Source organism: Phodopus roborovskii, unplaced genomic scaffold (assembly GCF_943737965.1).
Source record: "Phodopus roborovskii unplaced genomic scaffold, PHOROB, whole genome shotgun sequence".
Taxonomy (NCBI): Eukaryota; Metazoa; Chordata; class Mammalia; order Rodentia; family Cricetidae; genus Phodopus; species Phodopus roborovskii.
Window position 1 is genome coordinate 30,947,269 of NW_026126571.1, and position 16,870 is coordinate 30,964,138.

The 16,870-nt window shown below is 53.3% G+C and overlaps 1 protein-coding gene across 5 annotated transcripts in view; it reads right to left on the reverse strand.

Annotated features, from left to right (window-relative positions):
- Positions 1-16,870, reverse strand: part of Agap3 (ArfGAP with GTPase domain, ankyrin repeat and PH domain 3) — a 51,093-nt gene that overhangs the window by 1,636 nt on the left and 32,587 nt on the right. For 2 of the 5 annotated variants that reach the window (XM_051203219.1, XM_051203216.1), the window contains exons 10-16: positions 12,712-12,816; positions 7,441-7,609; positions 3,718-3,897; positions 2,286-2,423; positions 583-737; positions 386-476; positions 28-250 (exon numbers count right to left, since the gene is read on the reverse strand). In XM_051203219.1, the coding sequence (XP_051059176.1) occupies positions 28-250; positions 386-476; positions 583-737; positions 2,286-2,423; positions 3,718-3,897; positions 7,441-7,609; positions 12,712-12,816 (1,061 nt within the window). The remainder of the gene's footprint in view (positions 1-27; positions 251-385; positions 477-582; positions 738-2,285; positions 2,424-3,717; positions 3,898-7,440; positions 7,610-12,711; positions 12,817-16,870) is intronic. The other 3 variants (XM_051203220.1, XM_051203218.1, XM_051203217.1) reach the window with 2 other exon arrangements.

Below are 16,870 nucleotides of genomic sequence, written 5' to 3' on the forward strand. Positions count from 1 at the left end.
GGTAGCACTGGAACAACACTAGCTTACCTGCAGGCTTCAGGGCCTGGCTTCGAGTAGCCATCCAGAGCCCCCTCCCAGACACTGTTAGCCAAGGCATTGCCCATTGCAGTCATGACAGCTAGCAGTTCGGGTGGCCAGTCATCAAGGTCCAAGGAGCGGACCCGGGACAGGTGAGCCCCCAGGTGTCGGTGGATCCCTGAACACTCGATACACATCAGGGCACCCAGATTCAGGCTGGCCCAGTCTGGGTCTATGTGGGCAGAGGGAGAGACAGATAGCAGGTGGCACCCAGAGGCCACTGATGAAGGTCACCCCTTCTGCATTCTGTCCACCACCCCTTGTCACTTGACCCCTACACACCCAGAACTATTGTTCATGTACTCACTGGGGGCTTCACAGTCAATACAGAAGCTGTTGCCACGGACCGTGCGGACAGCCTGCACAGCCAGAGCTGTGTTCTGGTTCCCCAGCCGAGTCTGCCATGAGGCAGGAGAGATAAGGATAGTTCATCAGTCCCAAGTCCTCTCTCTGGCTCTCCCCCTAGCCAGGCTCTCCAAGCAAGCTCTCCCACCCCATGCCAACCTTGTCCTTGGCGCTGCGACAGCCCTGGAGGCTGGCAAGGATTTGGGCCTGCACGCTCTGCACCCATAGTTCCCGTTCTTCTGCCGTTGAGGCCTCGAAGTGCCAGGTCTGACCAGTGAGGGACACCACTACAAACTCAAAGGACTCCTCTGCCTCTGGGGAGAGAGCATTTACACTGTTAGGGCTCTTTGCCAGCACACACTCCCAGGGACACACCACTGCCACGACTCCTCCAGACCCTGCTCTGCCAACACCCGCCTTTTCCCTCACATGTGCCGGCCCTAGGGCCACACTACTGAGGGGTATTCACAAGCAGGGACACTGTGACTGCTGAAGACCAGTATGAGTTCCTGCCCTCCATTTTTAACCACCTGTGGAGTCAGGAAATGGTGGGTGCCAGTGCTTGGCTTCCTGACCACTACCAGAAATGGACATCATGAGGGGGCATCCCGGAGGAGATGAGCCAAATGTCTGGAGAAGGATGTGACGGGTGCTAGAAGGCACATGCTGGGCAAGGAGGCGGGTGTGAGCACCATCCGTACGTGTCAGCTGCAGCCTCCTCATTTTGCAGCTCATTAAACCCAATATTCTGGACGGCATCAGCACAGGGCTCCTGGGAGCCAGGCCCCTCCCCCACTGCCCTGGCATAGACAGGCAGGAAGGGCAAGTGGGTGGGGGAGACACCCTCCGGGAACTGGAGGATGGGAACCGACAGGAACCCAAGAACATCTGTAGTGGCGAACACTAGGGTTGCATCGTGACCCCAGAGATCATGCTCTCCCACTCCCGACCCCTAGACCCCTAAAGACAGTAGCCACTGCCCCTAAACAGCTGCCAATAGGCAGAGTGACACAGTACTCATGTGGCCCTAAGGAATGACCCTGCATTCTGCCAGTTCTTGCTGCTTCTGTGTCCTGGTAGCCTCTCACCTTGGGTGATGCCACACCCCTGGAAATCTTCACCTGCTGGGTTCCTGCTTTGAGTGTCCTTAAGAGACCCGCTTTCCCCGTGTGTAAACTCTTCTCTCCAATCCCTCTCGTTGCTTGCACACTCAGCTTTTTAGACTCTGTGGCTCCTCTACCATTGGGGAGGTCGAGTCCCTAGACTACGGTGGACACTGCACTTTGTGTCACTGTCCAGACTCCCAGACTCACTTGACCCACACCCATCCCCACAACAGTCAGAACAGAAATGAGAAATTACAAAGTCCAAGGAGTTACTTATGTGGGACCAAAAGACTCCCAGAGGCGGGGGGGGGGGGGGGGGGGCGGCAGCGGCGATGACACACTGGAGGAGCAGCGTTATGGTAACAGACCAACAGAGAAAAGTCAGGCAGGGGAGCATTTTGGGCTGGACCACCTTTGCTCCCAGGAGACTACTGAGAGCACCAGCCAACCCTACACATGCGAGAAGGACCTGTCACATCCTCAGCACACATTACACTCCTGGCTAACACAAGAGACACAGAACCAGCCTTGCTCGGCAGGTCTTGAAGAGCTAAAGTAGTGGCCTGCTGCCTGCCTTTCTCCAGGGATGGCAGAAGCGAGCTCGCCTCAACGGGAAGGATTCAGTAAGAAGGGTCTAAGTTGCGGGAGGGCCGTGAGCTCCCTTCGTACAAAGTGCTCCTCCATCTACCATGGAGACATCTGTGCTTTTAGGGGACTACACCCAGGCCCCACTGCCCACCTCTGGGCCCCCCTAACCTTCAGCAGCACTGCTGGGGCCGTCTGGTCGGGGGGTCCCGGTGTTCTTTTTCCGGCGGTGCTTCTTCCGGTTGGAGTGGGGAGATGGGGGAGGCTCCAGCTTGGGGTTGGAACTGAGTACCTCAGCTGGGCCACTTGCTGGTGAGGGGAGATGGAGGAGAGCTGGGCACAGGACATGGGGAGAGCTAGTCTTGCTCACTCTAGATGGGTGGTGCAAGGTACCTTCTCCGGGCCAGGGACACCCAGGCCTCCCAACCCCAAAGCTTCCTGCCCTGAAGGAGAAAAACTAAGAGTTGACCTAAGCAGAGCAGGCTAAAGACAGAGGGAGGCTAGTGTTTCTGAAGCCTGGAGGGATGGAAGGCGGCCCAGGGAACTCACAGGGAGCTGAAGCCCCAGCAGCCCCGCACCAAATTTATCCTCAATCACACTCCCCGCTCCTCACAATTAATAGCAGAATTAGAAACAATCAGGGAGCTGCCTAATTACTGTCAATTAGAGCGCGCTAATCAAGCTCCGCTCCCACACCCCGCCCGGTGCTCACCACTAAATGTCAAACTTCATTAGAGGCAGACACACTCCCTCCCTCCCTGACTAACTCCTTCCAGACTCAACAGAGGGGCTTCAGCAATGCCAGACAGGCCATGGGTTGGTGACCCAAGGGAATGGCCCTAGCTCCAAGCTGACTTTCCCCAAGGTGGCCCTGCTTTTGGATGAGGACATGTAGGGCTCTTCTGGTTGAGCACAGAGCAGGGTGGCTGGATTTTCTGTCTGTATTGAGAGGATGGGAGTATTGAGAGGGGGGCAAGAGTCTGTGAGAGGCCACTGGGAGAAAAGTAAAAGTGCCCCCAGTGAGCAGGAGCTCAGGAGGGTGGGCAAGCAAGGCAGAAACAATCTGTGGCCAAAAAGTAATGGAACTGGGGGAGATAATTATTTGGGAAGAGCACTGGAAACACGGTGAACGAAAGGCAGTTTCCAGCTCTTTGAACAGGGGAGGCCCAATCAAGGGAAGCAGGACATGGGGAAGAGGGCCTTTCAGGACAAGCCTGCAGGGACTAGAACCTTCTCTGCAATGGCAGGTCAGTGCTGCCCCATACACGGCTCTCACTGTACAGTCCCCAGCCTCCAATCTCCTATTCTGCTTCTCTGTCTCCCTGCTGAGAGGCTGATGAGCTGACTGTGGGGGGGGGGGGACTGATGGAGATACAGGAGTGCTACCAGCAATGCCTGGGGCCCAAGGAGGAGGAGCTACAGAGGGCAGGCGTATAGTCACGGTTGAGGATCCACACCTAGGCCTGTGTACCCAGACCTGCAGTACAGTATCTGAAACAAGCCCTGAAGGATTCTGCAGGGTCCCACCCCATCAGCAGTCTCCTGGGTGCTGTAGTTTACGCAGATGCCAGAAGAGGTGGGAAGCAGCAGAGCCACCACTCACCAGGGTGCTGCATGCTGGCGGGCAGGGCAGCCGCCTCACTCCACCGGTCAGCACTGGGGTCAGCACTGGAAACCGAACAGGAGCGCTGGTGCAGCCCCTTGGGGCGCAAGCCAGCCCAGGCTGAGCTGCCGTGGGGGTGATCAGAATGCAGGGATGCGCTGCTGGCCGAGTGGGGGGCACCTGGGGGAGGGGAAGGATCAGGCTGGGGTGAGGGGCAGGCGGGGGCTGCATAGAGATGTGCTAAACAGGTTGCAGGGCAGAGCCCGGGTTAACGCCAGCACGACAGTGACCAGAGGAAGGCCTGGCCTTCACTGGGGTGTGCCAAGCCTCTTGCAGCCTCTACACCTGAAGGAGACTACTTCTAGGCTTCATATCTTCCCTTCTCCAAGAACATAAAGGACCACACTCGTCACTGAGATTTGTGATCTGGGAAAGGCAAGGGCATGGGCATGGGGTGCCATACGGGCTCATCCACACCTGAGGTCTCCCGGCCAAGGCTGAGTGCTGCAACTGTCACTCCCTTAGTTAAACCACCTAGGTCCCGGCGTCTAACTTCTTAGTACACATGTCATTTGCTTTGCCTCGGCTTTGCTGCCATTCTGACGAGAATAAGTGTATCAAATTCAAGTAATTATGTCTAATTAGTATTAGTAATTATCCTGTTGGGCTGAAGAAAATTAATCTTTCCTTTCCCATCAGGGAAGAATGGCAGAGCCGAGGGGAATCAAAGGCTTGAGGAGTTCAAGGCTGGGCAGGCACAGCCCAGCGTGGGCAAAGAGGATGAACATTTCAGCTTTCTCTGGCTTCACCCAGGGCCCAGCTAGAGGCCTTCTACAGGGAGTCTGGCCACAGCCACAGAATCTGTGTCACTTACAGGACCTAGGAGCTCAAGCTGCTTTTCCCTTCTTCTTCAGTGTCCCCAAGACTGAGGGTGGTGACGAGGCCAGTAAGAAATGGCCCACCAGACAGCCTAGGACAGGCGGGCCAAACCCAAATGGTTTTAGGCCTCCTGAGAAGCTCCAGTGTGGAGGTTTCAGTGGGAGCGGATGGCCTGGAGCCAGCCAAAGCTGGAGGCGGCAGGTAGAGGCAGGCATGTGGATGGGGTTTCTAGATGTCTAAGGAAGTACAGAGCTGAAGCAGCTGCAAGAGAGAGGGAGAGGAGACCCCATGCTGCAAATGCTCTAAGAAGTGGCCCTTCAAGGCAGAGATGAGCTTGATGCTACCCTTCTATTTGCTGTAACACTCACAATAACTGGACATGGTAAGAGCTTGTAACACAAACCTGGTACCCAGGCCTCAGCTCCCATCCTCGGGTCTCGGGTCCCTTCCTAGTACTTGCAGCCCTCCCTAAACCCTGGAGGCCCCTTGCTTATCCGTATTTTTTCCTAGTCCCTATACCTTCTGGATTCCAAACAGGACCTCCTAACCCCTTGCCTGGACCAAAGGTATCATAGGCCCAACTTCCTCCCCAAGCCCCCAACCTAAAACCCTGAGGGAAGGAAAGTGCTTTCCCTTTTCTTTGTTAATTCTCCCCTCATTACGCCTGCAATCCCACAATCAGTGTGCACTGTAATTGTCGAATTTGATGCTAATGATTAATGAATTAAACATGGAGCCATCAATTAGTCCTCCGAGGATAATTCTGCATAAAGCAGCGGATAATGTAATTACAGTAACAAAGATAATGAGATGTTAACATCGCCCGGTGAGCGAGAGACATGTGTGAGTGTGCATGAGGGTCGGTGTCAGCATGCGGCAGAGGGAACTCGTGCTTGGGAAGCGTCATCCATGTGTTTCTGTGTGGGTGCTGTAATTAGAGGAGCGAGTGGTTGGGGCTCCCTCCTGCATCCTGTGGCATCCTGGGTGAAGGCTAGGTGGGTGGGCCCAGGGTGGATGGCACAGGCCAGAGGCACCTTACTTCTTCCACTTTTGGGGAGACAACACAGTTTTCCTCTTCACTACCCATCTTCACGGAAAGGTCTGCTTTTTGGCCACCTTACTCCCTCCATCCTAGGATACCAAGAAACCCATGCTGAGGATGGCCAGATGGGGATCCCTGCACGAGATTCTGGGACACATCGTAGTGGCTCAGCATGTTTTTATCACCACTGTTTTTGCCACCAAGGTCAGACTCAGCAGCCCTCCCTACTCACAAGACTCTCAGCAAATTACCCTCCTAAGTGGACTGCATTTCCTTGGCCTGCTTCCTTCCCACCACCCACTAGAGCTCTCCCTATGTACACTTCAAGAACTCCTCATTTCTGGCTCAGATGGGTTAAAGGAGGCAGCAGAGTAAACCCTGGATCCCACCTACAGAAGGATTTTCTAGACAGAGCTGTTCAACTCTCAGAGTCTTTGTTTCCTAATGAAAACAAGATAGCAATCTTCACAGCACTGCGGTGGCCCTGGTGCCCGGTTCAGACATCCACTGTGCTGGCTCAGATCAACTGATGACATCAGGTTCCTCTTTCAGTTCTCCCCATACTTCCAGTACACTCAGAATGAACCAACCACAAATAAGGCACCTTGATCCAAACAAGGACCATTCTTATTTGCCTAGTGTGTATAAGGCCCTGGGTTCAAATCCCATCAGTACTTACAGTAAACAATTCTTTTCTGTTTGGGCTGTTCTGCCCATTCCATAGGACTCAGTATACTTAAGCCCACCTGTGTTCTCTCAGCATCTGTGACATCTTCCTATCATGTGACAAGAACTCCCCACCTCCTTACATGACCCTAGGCAAGGTGGCACATCTCAGGGGGGAATCTACATTGCTATGAGTGTACCTTTGTTTGGGGCAAGGCATGGGGTCAGAATTGAGCCACCTGTGTCCTGAGCAGCAGCTTCAGGGCAAGTTAGGACAACTGAGGACACTGAGCCCTGCAGAAAGAATCAGAGCCGGTCTAGGAGCAAAGACAGTGAGTGAGGGGAGGAAAAGAGGTCCAGGGAGGATGAACGGCACTAGGACTGGAAACAGAGGATTTCCCTGAGACCACACTGTTACACGAAGAGGTAAGAGTACAGCTAGGGACCAGAAGATGACTTTGTGACTAAAAGCACACACTGCTCTTCCAGAGGACCTGGGTTTGATTCCCACCACTGACATCAGGTGATTCACGACTCCCTGCAACTCCAGCCCCAGGGGAATCTGGATGCCTCTGGTCCCTATAGAAACTTACACCTATATTCTCGTAAACACACAAGCATAAACACACACAAATAAAAGAATACAGCCATAGAAAAGCTGCCCAGATACAACTGTCAACTTGTGGTCCCCGAGTCTCCATTCCCCATGGGTGTAGAGGACAGTTCTCCTGTCCTCCCAAACCACTGGGTTTAGACCCAATGCTTTTTGTGCAGAGACCCTGCACCCACCACAGACCTGAGATCTTGTCACTCCTGTAGCAAGATGAGTCGCTGGTCAACCTTAGCTAAAATTGCAGGGAGGCCATCCAAGGGATCACTAACTATGTCCATTCCCCAGTCCTAAGGCTCCCAAGCCCCACCTGATAGCCAAGGCTATCTCAACAATCTCCACCAGGTCTGCATACAGGACATGACTCCTGGTGAAGAGGATCTTCAAGTGTGACCTTGGCTGGTGAGCACATCTAAAGCTCTGATGCCTAGGCTGAGAAGTAGCCTGTCCTACCGGACTCATTTACATCCACTCCCCCATTTCTAAAACTTGCCACACTCTCCATCCATCACAGCAGCCACCTTACCTGTGCCCCCACCCAGTTGTGTGTTACTCCGATCCATGGCCAAGCCATTGGCACGGGGACTGGTGCCTGGAGCTGTGGTAGGTGTGGCTCGGGGCAGGCGCTTCCCTGGGACTTTCACTGTTGTCCGTAGGAGATCAATCTCCTTGCCATGGATGTTCTGCATGTAATCCTAGAGGCACACAGACAACAGAAAATGTGTGAGGCTCGGCTCTCCTCGGCAGCTCGTCTCCAGTACCATCTAGGCCTCTTCCCTCACTAACTGGTGTGTGGGGGTGAGGGGAGCAATGACGACACACACACTTAAGTCTCAAAAAGGAGGTCTTTGAGGCACAACTGAGTCTCCAAATCTGGATCACACCCGAGCCTTCATGGTGCCTACAGAAGTGGAGTTCATCTGGGAAGACAGGCTAGGATGAAGGGTTAATGAAGTCTCTTGGGCTCAAATCAATGGCTTAGGTGGTAAAGAGATCGGGTTTAGGGAGAGAGCACCCGTGTGGCTGAAGAGGGGAAACAAACTCTGACTGAAGGACAGAGCGGCCCCAAATTCCCATGATGCTCCTATCACAAGCTAGGCATTGAGAAATGAATGACTAGCCCTTAGGATGACTAGCCCCAGAGAATTTATTGAGTAGTTTATAGGACAGTCTTTGATCCTTTTTGATGGATTTGAGAGTGTATCAACACACATCATGTTTTTTTTTTTTTTTTTTTTTTTTTGTCAGTGGAACCTGTCATCATTAAACTGTCATTTACCCAACCCTGGGTTGTGTGTTATGCACAATATATCTACAGTTCATTTGTCAGTATATTTCAAATCCAAACCAGCTGAGTGAGGTGTTTCCAGGCTCAACTCACAGCAATCCTCCTGTCTCAGTCTCCAGAGTGTTCTTTGCCCTATGTTGGAGATGAGGAAACTGAGGCTTAGGAATGTTAATCTGCCCAAGATCACAGTTGGTACTGGAGCCGGACCAAGCCCAGGTTTGCTGATTGCCAAGATGTGCTTCGCAGGTGACGTCTTTAGCTTGCCTTAAATCAGGGCCCCAGGACTACGGAACCCTCTGTCCCTGTAGCTTCTGGTTAAAGCTGGACCTGACCTGGAGCCTGGCTTTCATCGCAACTTCCCACTTTCTCCACACCGCTTCAACTTTCACGTCCTCGTGTCCCTTGACAGTTCCAAGCTTTCAATGTCCGTACTGTACAGCAAAAACCCCTCCCCTGGGACTGCATAACTTCCCGGAAGAAGAGCCTAGAGTCGCACTGATCACATGTAAAATCGGATCCTCTCATTGCAGCTCTTGAGATCTTGCACAAGCCTTTGCCTACACAGCCCCATGAAGCCTAACTGAGCTTGTAGCCAAGGTGGACATGACATTTTTTCAGGCAGACATCTTCAGGAAGGCCTGACCCCAACCAGCTGCTGGTCTTCCACAGGTGTACAGGGAGGAGGTTCGATCCGTCAACTGCCACCCCTGTATCTTGACTTGTGCCTGTGCCTTCCTGCTATGTCTATTCCTGTGACAAGGTCTGGCTCAGGTACACTTGTTCCGAGATTTCTGTTCATCTTCTTGGATTCACAGAACAATCTACCAAGCAATGAAAGAGAATAGCATCCAACCCAGGACCCTGGCAATTCTGGCCTCAAGGCCGTACACCCACAGAGCTCTAGCAACAGCTCTGGGCCTCAACAGCATCTAGCTACACCAGATTCTCGGCAACACAGCACGGGGACTAGGGCTCAGCTGTGCAGAGGAGCCTGTAGGCCCCTTACTGTCCCCCACACCAAGGACTGCCTCATCTGCTCATTCTCTGCCCCACCAGGCATTGCTACTGGTTCTCTGGTCTTACTTTTCATGTCTAGTTATGTGACTTCACAGTCTCAACCTTTCTCTCTACCTCCATTCCAGTCTTGGTTTACATGTTCTCCTTTATAGTTCCTATACATACTGATCTGAGTCTCTGTACATACTGATCTGTTTCCTGCTCATCTTCAGTCCTTATATATAACCACATCTTACACAGGCTGCCCTAGACAACTGCCAACAGCTGGCTGGGCCAAAGGCCCAGCTGTAGCCCCTCTCCTGAAGGAGGGGCTTGGGTTGCTCCAGTTCACAAGGAGGTCACAGCAATTATAATAGTCTTCAGGCCCTACTCAAGCTCTGAGATGCCCAAAGCTGGGATGTAGCACCAGAAAAATGACCCTAGGCCAAGAACAAGAGCTACACAGAGGGACTTCATTCAGGGCCAAGGAGCCAGAAGCTGGCTAGCGGAGAAAGGACTGCCCAACTTTTGCATCTGATTACACCACATCTTGTGGGTTGGGCAGGGTGACACCCTCAGAAGTTTGGGTCAAGTGTTGGGCTGCTTGCTGCAGTCTGGGCTTGCAGGGCATGCTGAGGAGCCTGGAGGAACAGCAGCAGGAACAGGGGCCTCAGGCAGAGAGAGCAATAGTTTCCCTCCGTCAGCAGAACAGGGGAGCGTGGTGGTGGCAGCGGCTGCTCAGGAGAGCGGTCACCACGGCTGCCTTTATTACCCACCATCAAACAGCAATTTCTTCCCCAGCCTCCTCGCTAATTACCCAGCCAGCGTTCTCATCTCGTTTTATTACTGGAATTAACAACGAGTTCAGAGCGTGGAAAGCTATTAAGATGTGTGATTAAGCCACATTCAATTAGTTTCTACAAACAATTTAATTGATGTTGCAGATAGAATTAACAGAAGGTGATTGTGTGAATGGCTCCGCTGGCTGCAAAATGGGGGAGGCTGTGGCAGGCTCTCTTGGGCCAGGCGAAGATTCGGGCTCGAAGCTTGCGGCCTGCCCACCAACTCATGCTCCATATGCTAGGTCCAACAGCTTCCATTAGTAGGAGAGGCCCAGACACTGTGATCCTGGCTCTCAGGTGAGACCTGTCCCCTTCAGGAGAGTCAGACAGGCCCAATCCTGAGGAAGCCTCTATGAGGCTGAGAATCGCTGGGGCCTTTCTTTCACTGTCAAGATTAAGAGTCCAGCATATCAGGGATCATGATTCTTGCAGGTTAGACTGCTAGGTCACTGCTGTGCTAATGCACTTCTGAGGTTAGGGCGATGGCAAATGGGAAATGCAGCAGCAGCAGAGGGCAAGCAAGCCAAAGCCATAGGCCAGTGAAGAGGGAAAGGAAGAGCCCAGAAGCAATTGGGCCTGAGGGCACAGCCTCACCGCTTCATGATATGTCCAAGAAAAAGCTTTCCCGGGAAGCAGCAACTCTGTAAGGCCAGGCTGACTGCTCTGTCAGTGCCTCCCGATATCCAGTTGGGGGGGGGCGGGCACCAGATTTCTGGCTGCCTTCAGGACACTAGCCACACAATTCTCATAGAGCCCAAGGGGGCCTGGAGGGTTAGAATCTAAGAGCCAATAAGCTGTTGCCTGTTAAGAGTTCACCCTGTAAGTTCATAGGGGCAGGGCTGGAAGATTCTAGCCCCCAGGTCCTGCCACAAACCCTAAGCACACAGCACAGTTATGATGAGAAGGGCTCCTAGGGAACTTGGATGCCCACCAGGCCTCTGGCAGCTTTAACCTGACTTACTTTCTGTTCTGACTTTTTCAGCCAGTCTCAGAGGTAGGTATTTTTGGCAAGCATTGGTAAATCTGGGTAAGGTTGATGATGATGGACCCACACCTTGGCTCAATCGCCAGCTGGGTAGCTTGAACATGCTACAAACGCACCAAGCCACTACTTTCCAGGTGTGGCTGCAGAGATAATTTCCCTACTATCTTCCCTCTTTCCTTCTGGTTCTAAAACCAGAAGTTAGCCTGATACAATCGACCTCCTGCTCCCCGCCATGTTTCTATCCCTCTTCTCCACCCTGGCTCCTCTCACTTTCCAGTGCAAGGAAAGCAAAAGGGATAGACCCCCACACCCAGCCACAATTGCACAAACAGAAAGACACGGTTGAGGATGCAGACAGGAGGCAGTTGAGGCCACCCACACAGGAAGGAGGCAGGTGTCCTAGTCAGCTAGTTCTCAAGCTCCTTGGTCCAGATGTAAATATACAGAGAACATATGCCAATGTGCCTGGTGGACAGAGGGTGAAACTGACTCATGGGAGCTGGCAGGTGCTGGCATGGCTCTGGGTTGCAATCCAGAGCCCACTTCTTCCTGCAGCTGGGGGACCCTCAGAGCCCTTTTGTAGGGACACCCTGAATCTACTATCTGTCTAGAACACATTCCTCTAGCTCTGCCCAGGTGCAGGGCTCCAGGGTGAGGCCTTGTACTGCAGAGGGCACTGTGGGCCTAAGACATCTTTTATCTCTGTAGTCAGTGCCACCTGAATTAGGCAAATGAGGACAAGGGAGAAGGCTGAGGGCTGTGTGGGAAGTAGGAGAGCCCAGATGAGAAGAGGGCCTGCTGCGGTAAATGGATGTGGGCCCTTCATCTCTCAGGGACCACTAACTACTACCTGCATTCTGGCACAGGAACCAAGAGGATTAACTTAACCAATGTTCCCTGAGCTAAGGAGAAAGGCCAGTACCCCAAGGAATCAGAAGAGGGAAAAATCTATGGGAATCCCAGGCTGCAGACTAACCTAAATGGAGACTGCCCAAGGCCTGCTCTGCCCAGGCCTCTTTCTCTGGAAGGTGGTCCAGGAAGGCCTCTTAGGACCAGGTAATGCAAACCCTGGAACCTGTCGAGCAAGGCCTCCCTGACATTGTGTGCAGATTTAAAGATGGGTTAGGGACCCTCTGAGGCAAGCCCAGAGCCTCAAGGTGGGGGTGGGGGGAGGTGGGGCTGGCCCACGTGCTGTGCTCGAGGGGCTTCACAGGAGAACTCATTAGCCCCACAGTGGGGTGGTGACAGAGATGGATTCTGGTGACAGCTGTGTGCTGGAGCCACGCAGTGAGGGGAGGAGAAGGAAGGCGGGTAGGGAGAGCTGCCACAGGGGCCACATTATGGTCACCGGAACACCTATGCCCCCCACTGCACGGGCCAAGCTCAACACCCTGGCTCACCCATCATCACTGGCCCAGGAGCCTAGTGCTCCTCATTGCCATGCTCATCTACAGATGCTTGTCTGGCAATATCCATGCCCTGTGCCAGACATTCTATAGTGACATGGGACACAAAGCCTGGCTGGCAAAGGAGAGGGGCAAGCTGGCCTCAACAGCTCAGCATAGCTGGTGGGGAGCTTACTTTACAGGAAAGGTAAACCTGGGTCCTCTGCTCTTCCCAAAGGAGACCCCATGAGATCACCAGGGTCCTTACTCTGCCCCTCATCCCCACACCTCCTGGACTTACATGCAGGCTGGGGTGGTAAGTAAGCAACCCGTTGTCACAGAGCGTCACATACTTCTTCTTCCACTCCTTGTTCAAGGACTTGCCACTCCTTTTTAGCAGGATCCCCTAAGAACAGAGGTACAATTACGAACCAGGAGTCAGCTGTGGAAAACTGTGCCCCAACGAGAGACCAGCCCAAAGATCTCTGAGTTCTGATGCCTAGGACCTGACTAGGGGCCACGTACCAGCCCAGCACAGGAAAGCCATGATGTCATCAATAACTCAAATCCCCACCCTATTTTCCAAGTAAACCACTACTACATCTGAGCAGAGAGGTCAAAAACCCACAGGTGCACTAGGGAGGGCAGGAGAGCATTTCCCACGGGCTCTGCTTTCACTGCCTCCAGAGGGAAGCACTTGGAGCCACTGTCAATCTAGGACAGCTGCAGAGCCTTCCGGTCTTCTACCGCCAAAGAGAGCTCCAATATAGAGCAGAAAAATCCCCTAACTGCCCCAACAATGCCCAAGGTCCCATGCTATGCACCAAGAAGTCCAAGCCTCTCATCTCAGCCACCAAACTTTGAGTAAGCCTAGTACAGGGTTTTTGGTTTGTAAGCTCTCTACCACCAAGCTATATCCCCAGTTTTCTTTTTATAGTAGGCTCTGACTCAATTGTCTAGACTGGCTTCAGACTCACGCTATAGCCAAAGTGAGCCTAGCACTGATTATCTTCTTGTGTCAGCCTCCTGAAGAGCTGGGATTACAAGCCTATACCCACAAGGCCTGGCATGATATGTTCTTCAAATGTGGAGGTCCAATAAGCAAGGACAAGGCCCATGAATGCAAGGACATTTGTGTGGGTTATGTTTGCTCATAGCGCTCAGCATACAGCACAACACCGGGGCCATATCGGACACTCAGAAGTGTCTATTGGAAGAACTGGGAAAAAGCACACACCCTCCCCCCACAAGATTGTGTGGCTGTCAAGAAATGAGGGCAAGACACAGAACCTGATGGGTAACACCCACCCACAGCCTGCCTGCCTTCCTCCCTGAGAGAAACCCACTCCTCTAATCATCCCTTAAAGAGGTCCCAGCACTGCTCTGAATCACTCCAAGACCACAGCACAGGAAAACAGCTGGAACATGAGCATTGCAGACGGATGGACACCAGGTAGCTGGTCCCTCAAAGCTCCCAACTCAGTACAGGTAGGGAAGAGGCATGTGGTTAGATTCACAGGCTGGGATTTGGTGACTGGAGTTATGACAGACACTTCTGGCAGAGCAGGAAGGTGTATTCTCAGCTCCCGTGGGCATAAAGGGTGATAAAGCACATTTGTGGAGGCAAACAGTGGTGCTGGCCTCGGCCAGCCAGTAAGACAGATAACCATGGAGAAATGCCAAAGAGATTCAGCCACATTCTTCCCTGAGTCCTTCTTGATCTAGTAGATGAGATTAGAACACGTAATTAAGGGGTAAGGATGGTGACACATACCTGTAGCCCCAGGGATTGAGAGGTTGAGGCAGAAGGCAAGTTAAAGTCAAACCAGCCTGGATTACATAAAAGGCGATTTAGGATTTACAAGTGTTCTCACCCCTGGCCACTAGGGGGCGAACGGGAAGGAAGCTGAGGAAGGGTGCTGAACCAGGGAAGCCTGAACAGCTTTAGTTCCCAGCTCCTACTTTTCAACATGTCTCATATCTTTGATAACTCTCCTCCTTCCTCCTCCTTCCTGCCACCTTCAAGAGACAAATGTCACTACATGAGATGCAATGGCACTCCTAGCATTTGGGAACATACTGCTTCCTGATGGTGAGACCCTACCCTCAAATGGCACTTCTGAAGACAGCCTGGGATAATTTTTAAGTCGTCAGTTCTCCAGTCATACTGTCTGTGAAGGGCCCTGAGAAGATTGTCTGGTGCCCTGCCACAGGCTAGCGGTAGAAGCAGAGGAGAGCCAAGTTACTCCCTCTTCCCGACACTTAGCAATGGCCCCCAAGGGCAAGCAGCCTCTGAGGACACACAGCCATCAGGGAAGCAAAGGGAAGGAAGCCAGGTGGAACAGTAAGGTGCAGAATTTCCTGGCAGACCCCGGCGGCTCACAACTCTCTTGACGTTGGTCACCACAAGGCTCTCCTCTTGCTCAGCCTCCAGCTCCAGGCCTCTCAAACCTGAATCCTGCACTCTCACTAGTTAGTGGTGAGCCACTGCCTCTGAGCTCGCCTCCGTGCTAAAACATCCAAAAACCACAGCGGCCCTGAGCCTGTCTAGGTCAGAGCGGTCTTAAGGCTTTAAGGCCACAGGACCTACTCAGGTCCTCCTCCACCTAGCTAGGAGGTCAGAAGTCAGACAGCTGCGGAGGCAGCTCAGGATCGAAGGCCCTTTTTGCCCAACAGAGCACCGGACTCCCTTCTGCTTAATGAGGCTCGTTAGCAAAGGACGTGGGCGTGGCGCCCAGAACTCGCCAACAGGCTAGAAGGCCGTAGAGCGACCCTGGCCCACGCCCTCCACCCAGCCCTGTTGCCTCCACGCTCCAGCCCGGGTTCCAAGAGGGAGAGAAGCTGCGGGGTTCCTGCTCCCTCCCTGGCCGGCCGGCTGCGCACCACGGAGCAGGAAGCAATCTGGGGCGGAATGGGAGCGGTGCGGAGGCGACAGCCCCCAGAGGACCCGTTCCCGCCGCCGCCTCCCTCCCAGCTCCGCCAGCCGACTTAATTGCGGAGTCCGGATTGATTGGGAATGCAAATGGCAACTGAAATGCAATCTCCACTCCCAGCAGGAGCTAGGGGGAGGGGAAGGAACCGAAATGGGGAGCACGGGACAGGAGGACGGGAAAGGGGAGGGACCACAAATGTGGCAGGGTGAGACCTGATGGGCTCCTGAGATCGGAATACAAGGGGGAGGGGGGGAAGGGGCTACAAGGGTGCTTCTGAGAAGAGAGTTGGTCCCCCTCCCTCATGGGCAGCCTCCCACACACCTTTGCAGGTGGACACACAGATCAGCGACCTCATCTCCAGCACAAAAGATAGACACAGGGCCAGACAACTACTAGGGCCTCAATGCGGGAGGGGTCTTTTCAAGAAGCTCAGGGAATGTTAATACCGAAGTGACCACCTGACTTTCCAGGCTGCAAGTTGACAGGACACCCTCTCCCCTGTACCCCTGCATGTGGAGGATTCAGAACAAATACTTCAGCCTCCAGCTACTGCAACCCCCTAGACAGGAAAGCGAGTGGGAGCGGAGGCAAGCAAGTGTTCTTATTCACTCATCAAATGTGTTTGGGTGTGTATAATAACACCGCCACCACTCTGAAAGCACCTGCCAGCCTCACCCTCCCATTTCCACACAGGCAGGTGACGAGCTGTATCCACAGTGCACCAACAGAAGGCCCTGGACTCCTGGGATCATGATTCTGTGGACACAGGAACACACTGCCATACCAAGGATCAGGAGGAGGAAGGGGACTGTCATGCCTGCCATTCTGTGCTCTCAGCCCGTTCAGAGGACCCCCTCCCAGGAGACTAATCCAACTGAAAAGTCCCTGCCAAACATAAATTCAGTCAACAGAGGGGTGAAGCGAAGGCAGGAGAAAGAACAGGGTAGGCCACATGGCCCCTGAACCATCCTCTGGGCCTTTATAAGCCTCCTGGGAGGATTTCTTCTAAATGCACCTTCACAGAGCATCAGAGCCCCCGCCCCCACCCCAACCTTAACACATGTTGCAGACACAGGGACTGGCTGACCCTAAAAGCTTACCCTGCCAATGGACCCACAAGTCCCTGGAAGGGTTAAACCTGCCCACAGGCTCTGGCCACCAATCTCTTCTGGGGTCAAAACCTGGCAACATGTCCCTTCACAGCCACCAAATACTTGGAAGATCTGTACCACACCAGTACCAAGAAGGGTCCATTTGGCACACTTAACTCCTTCCTAGCAGGTGATGCCTGCCCACTCAAATGTTACCCCTCCACTCAGTAGCACCGGACAGAGCCCCCTATTCAACACAGTAACTACCACCACCTTCGTCAGTCCATGCCTTTTCCAGAACAGGCATCCCATTAGGAGGCTTCCATGGCCTAGTGCTCTCAGGCAGTGACTCAGAAAGGAAGTGTAGAGAGAGGTCAGACGGTGAGACCTCTACTAATTTCTTTCCTTAGAAGGTACAGAAATTCACCTGCTTTCT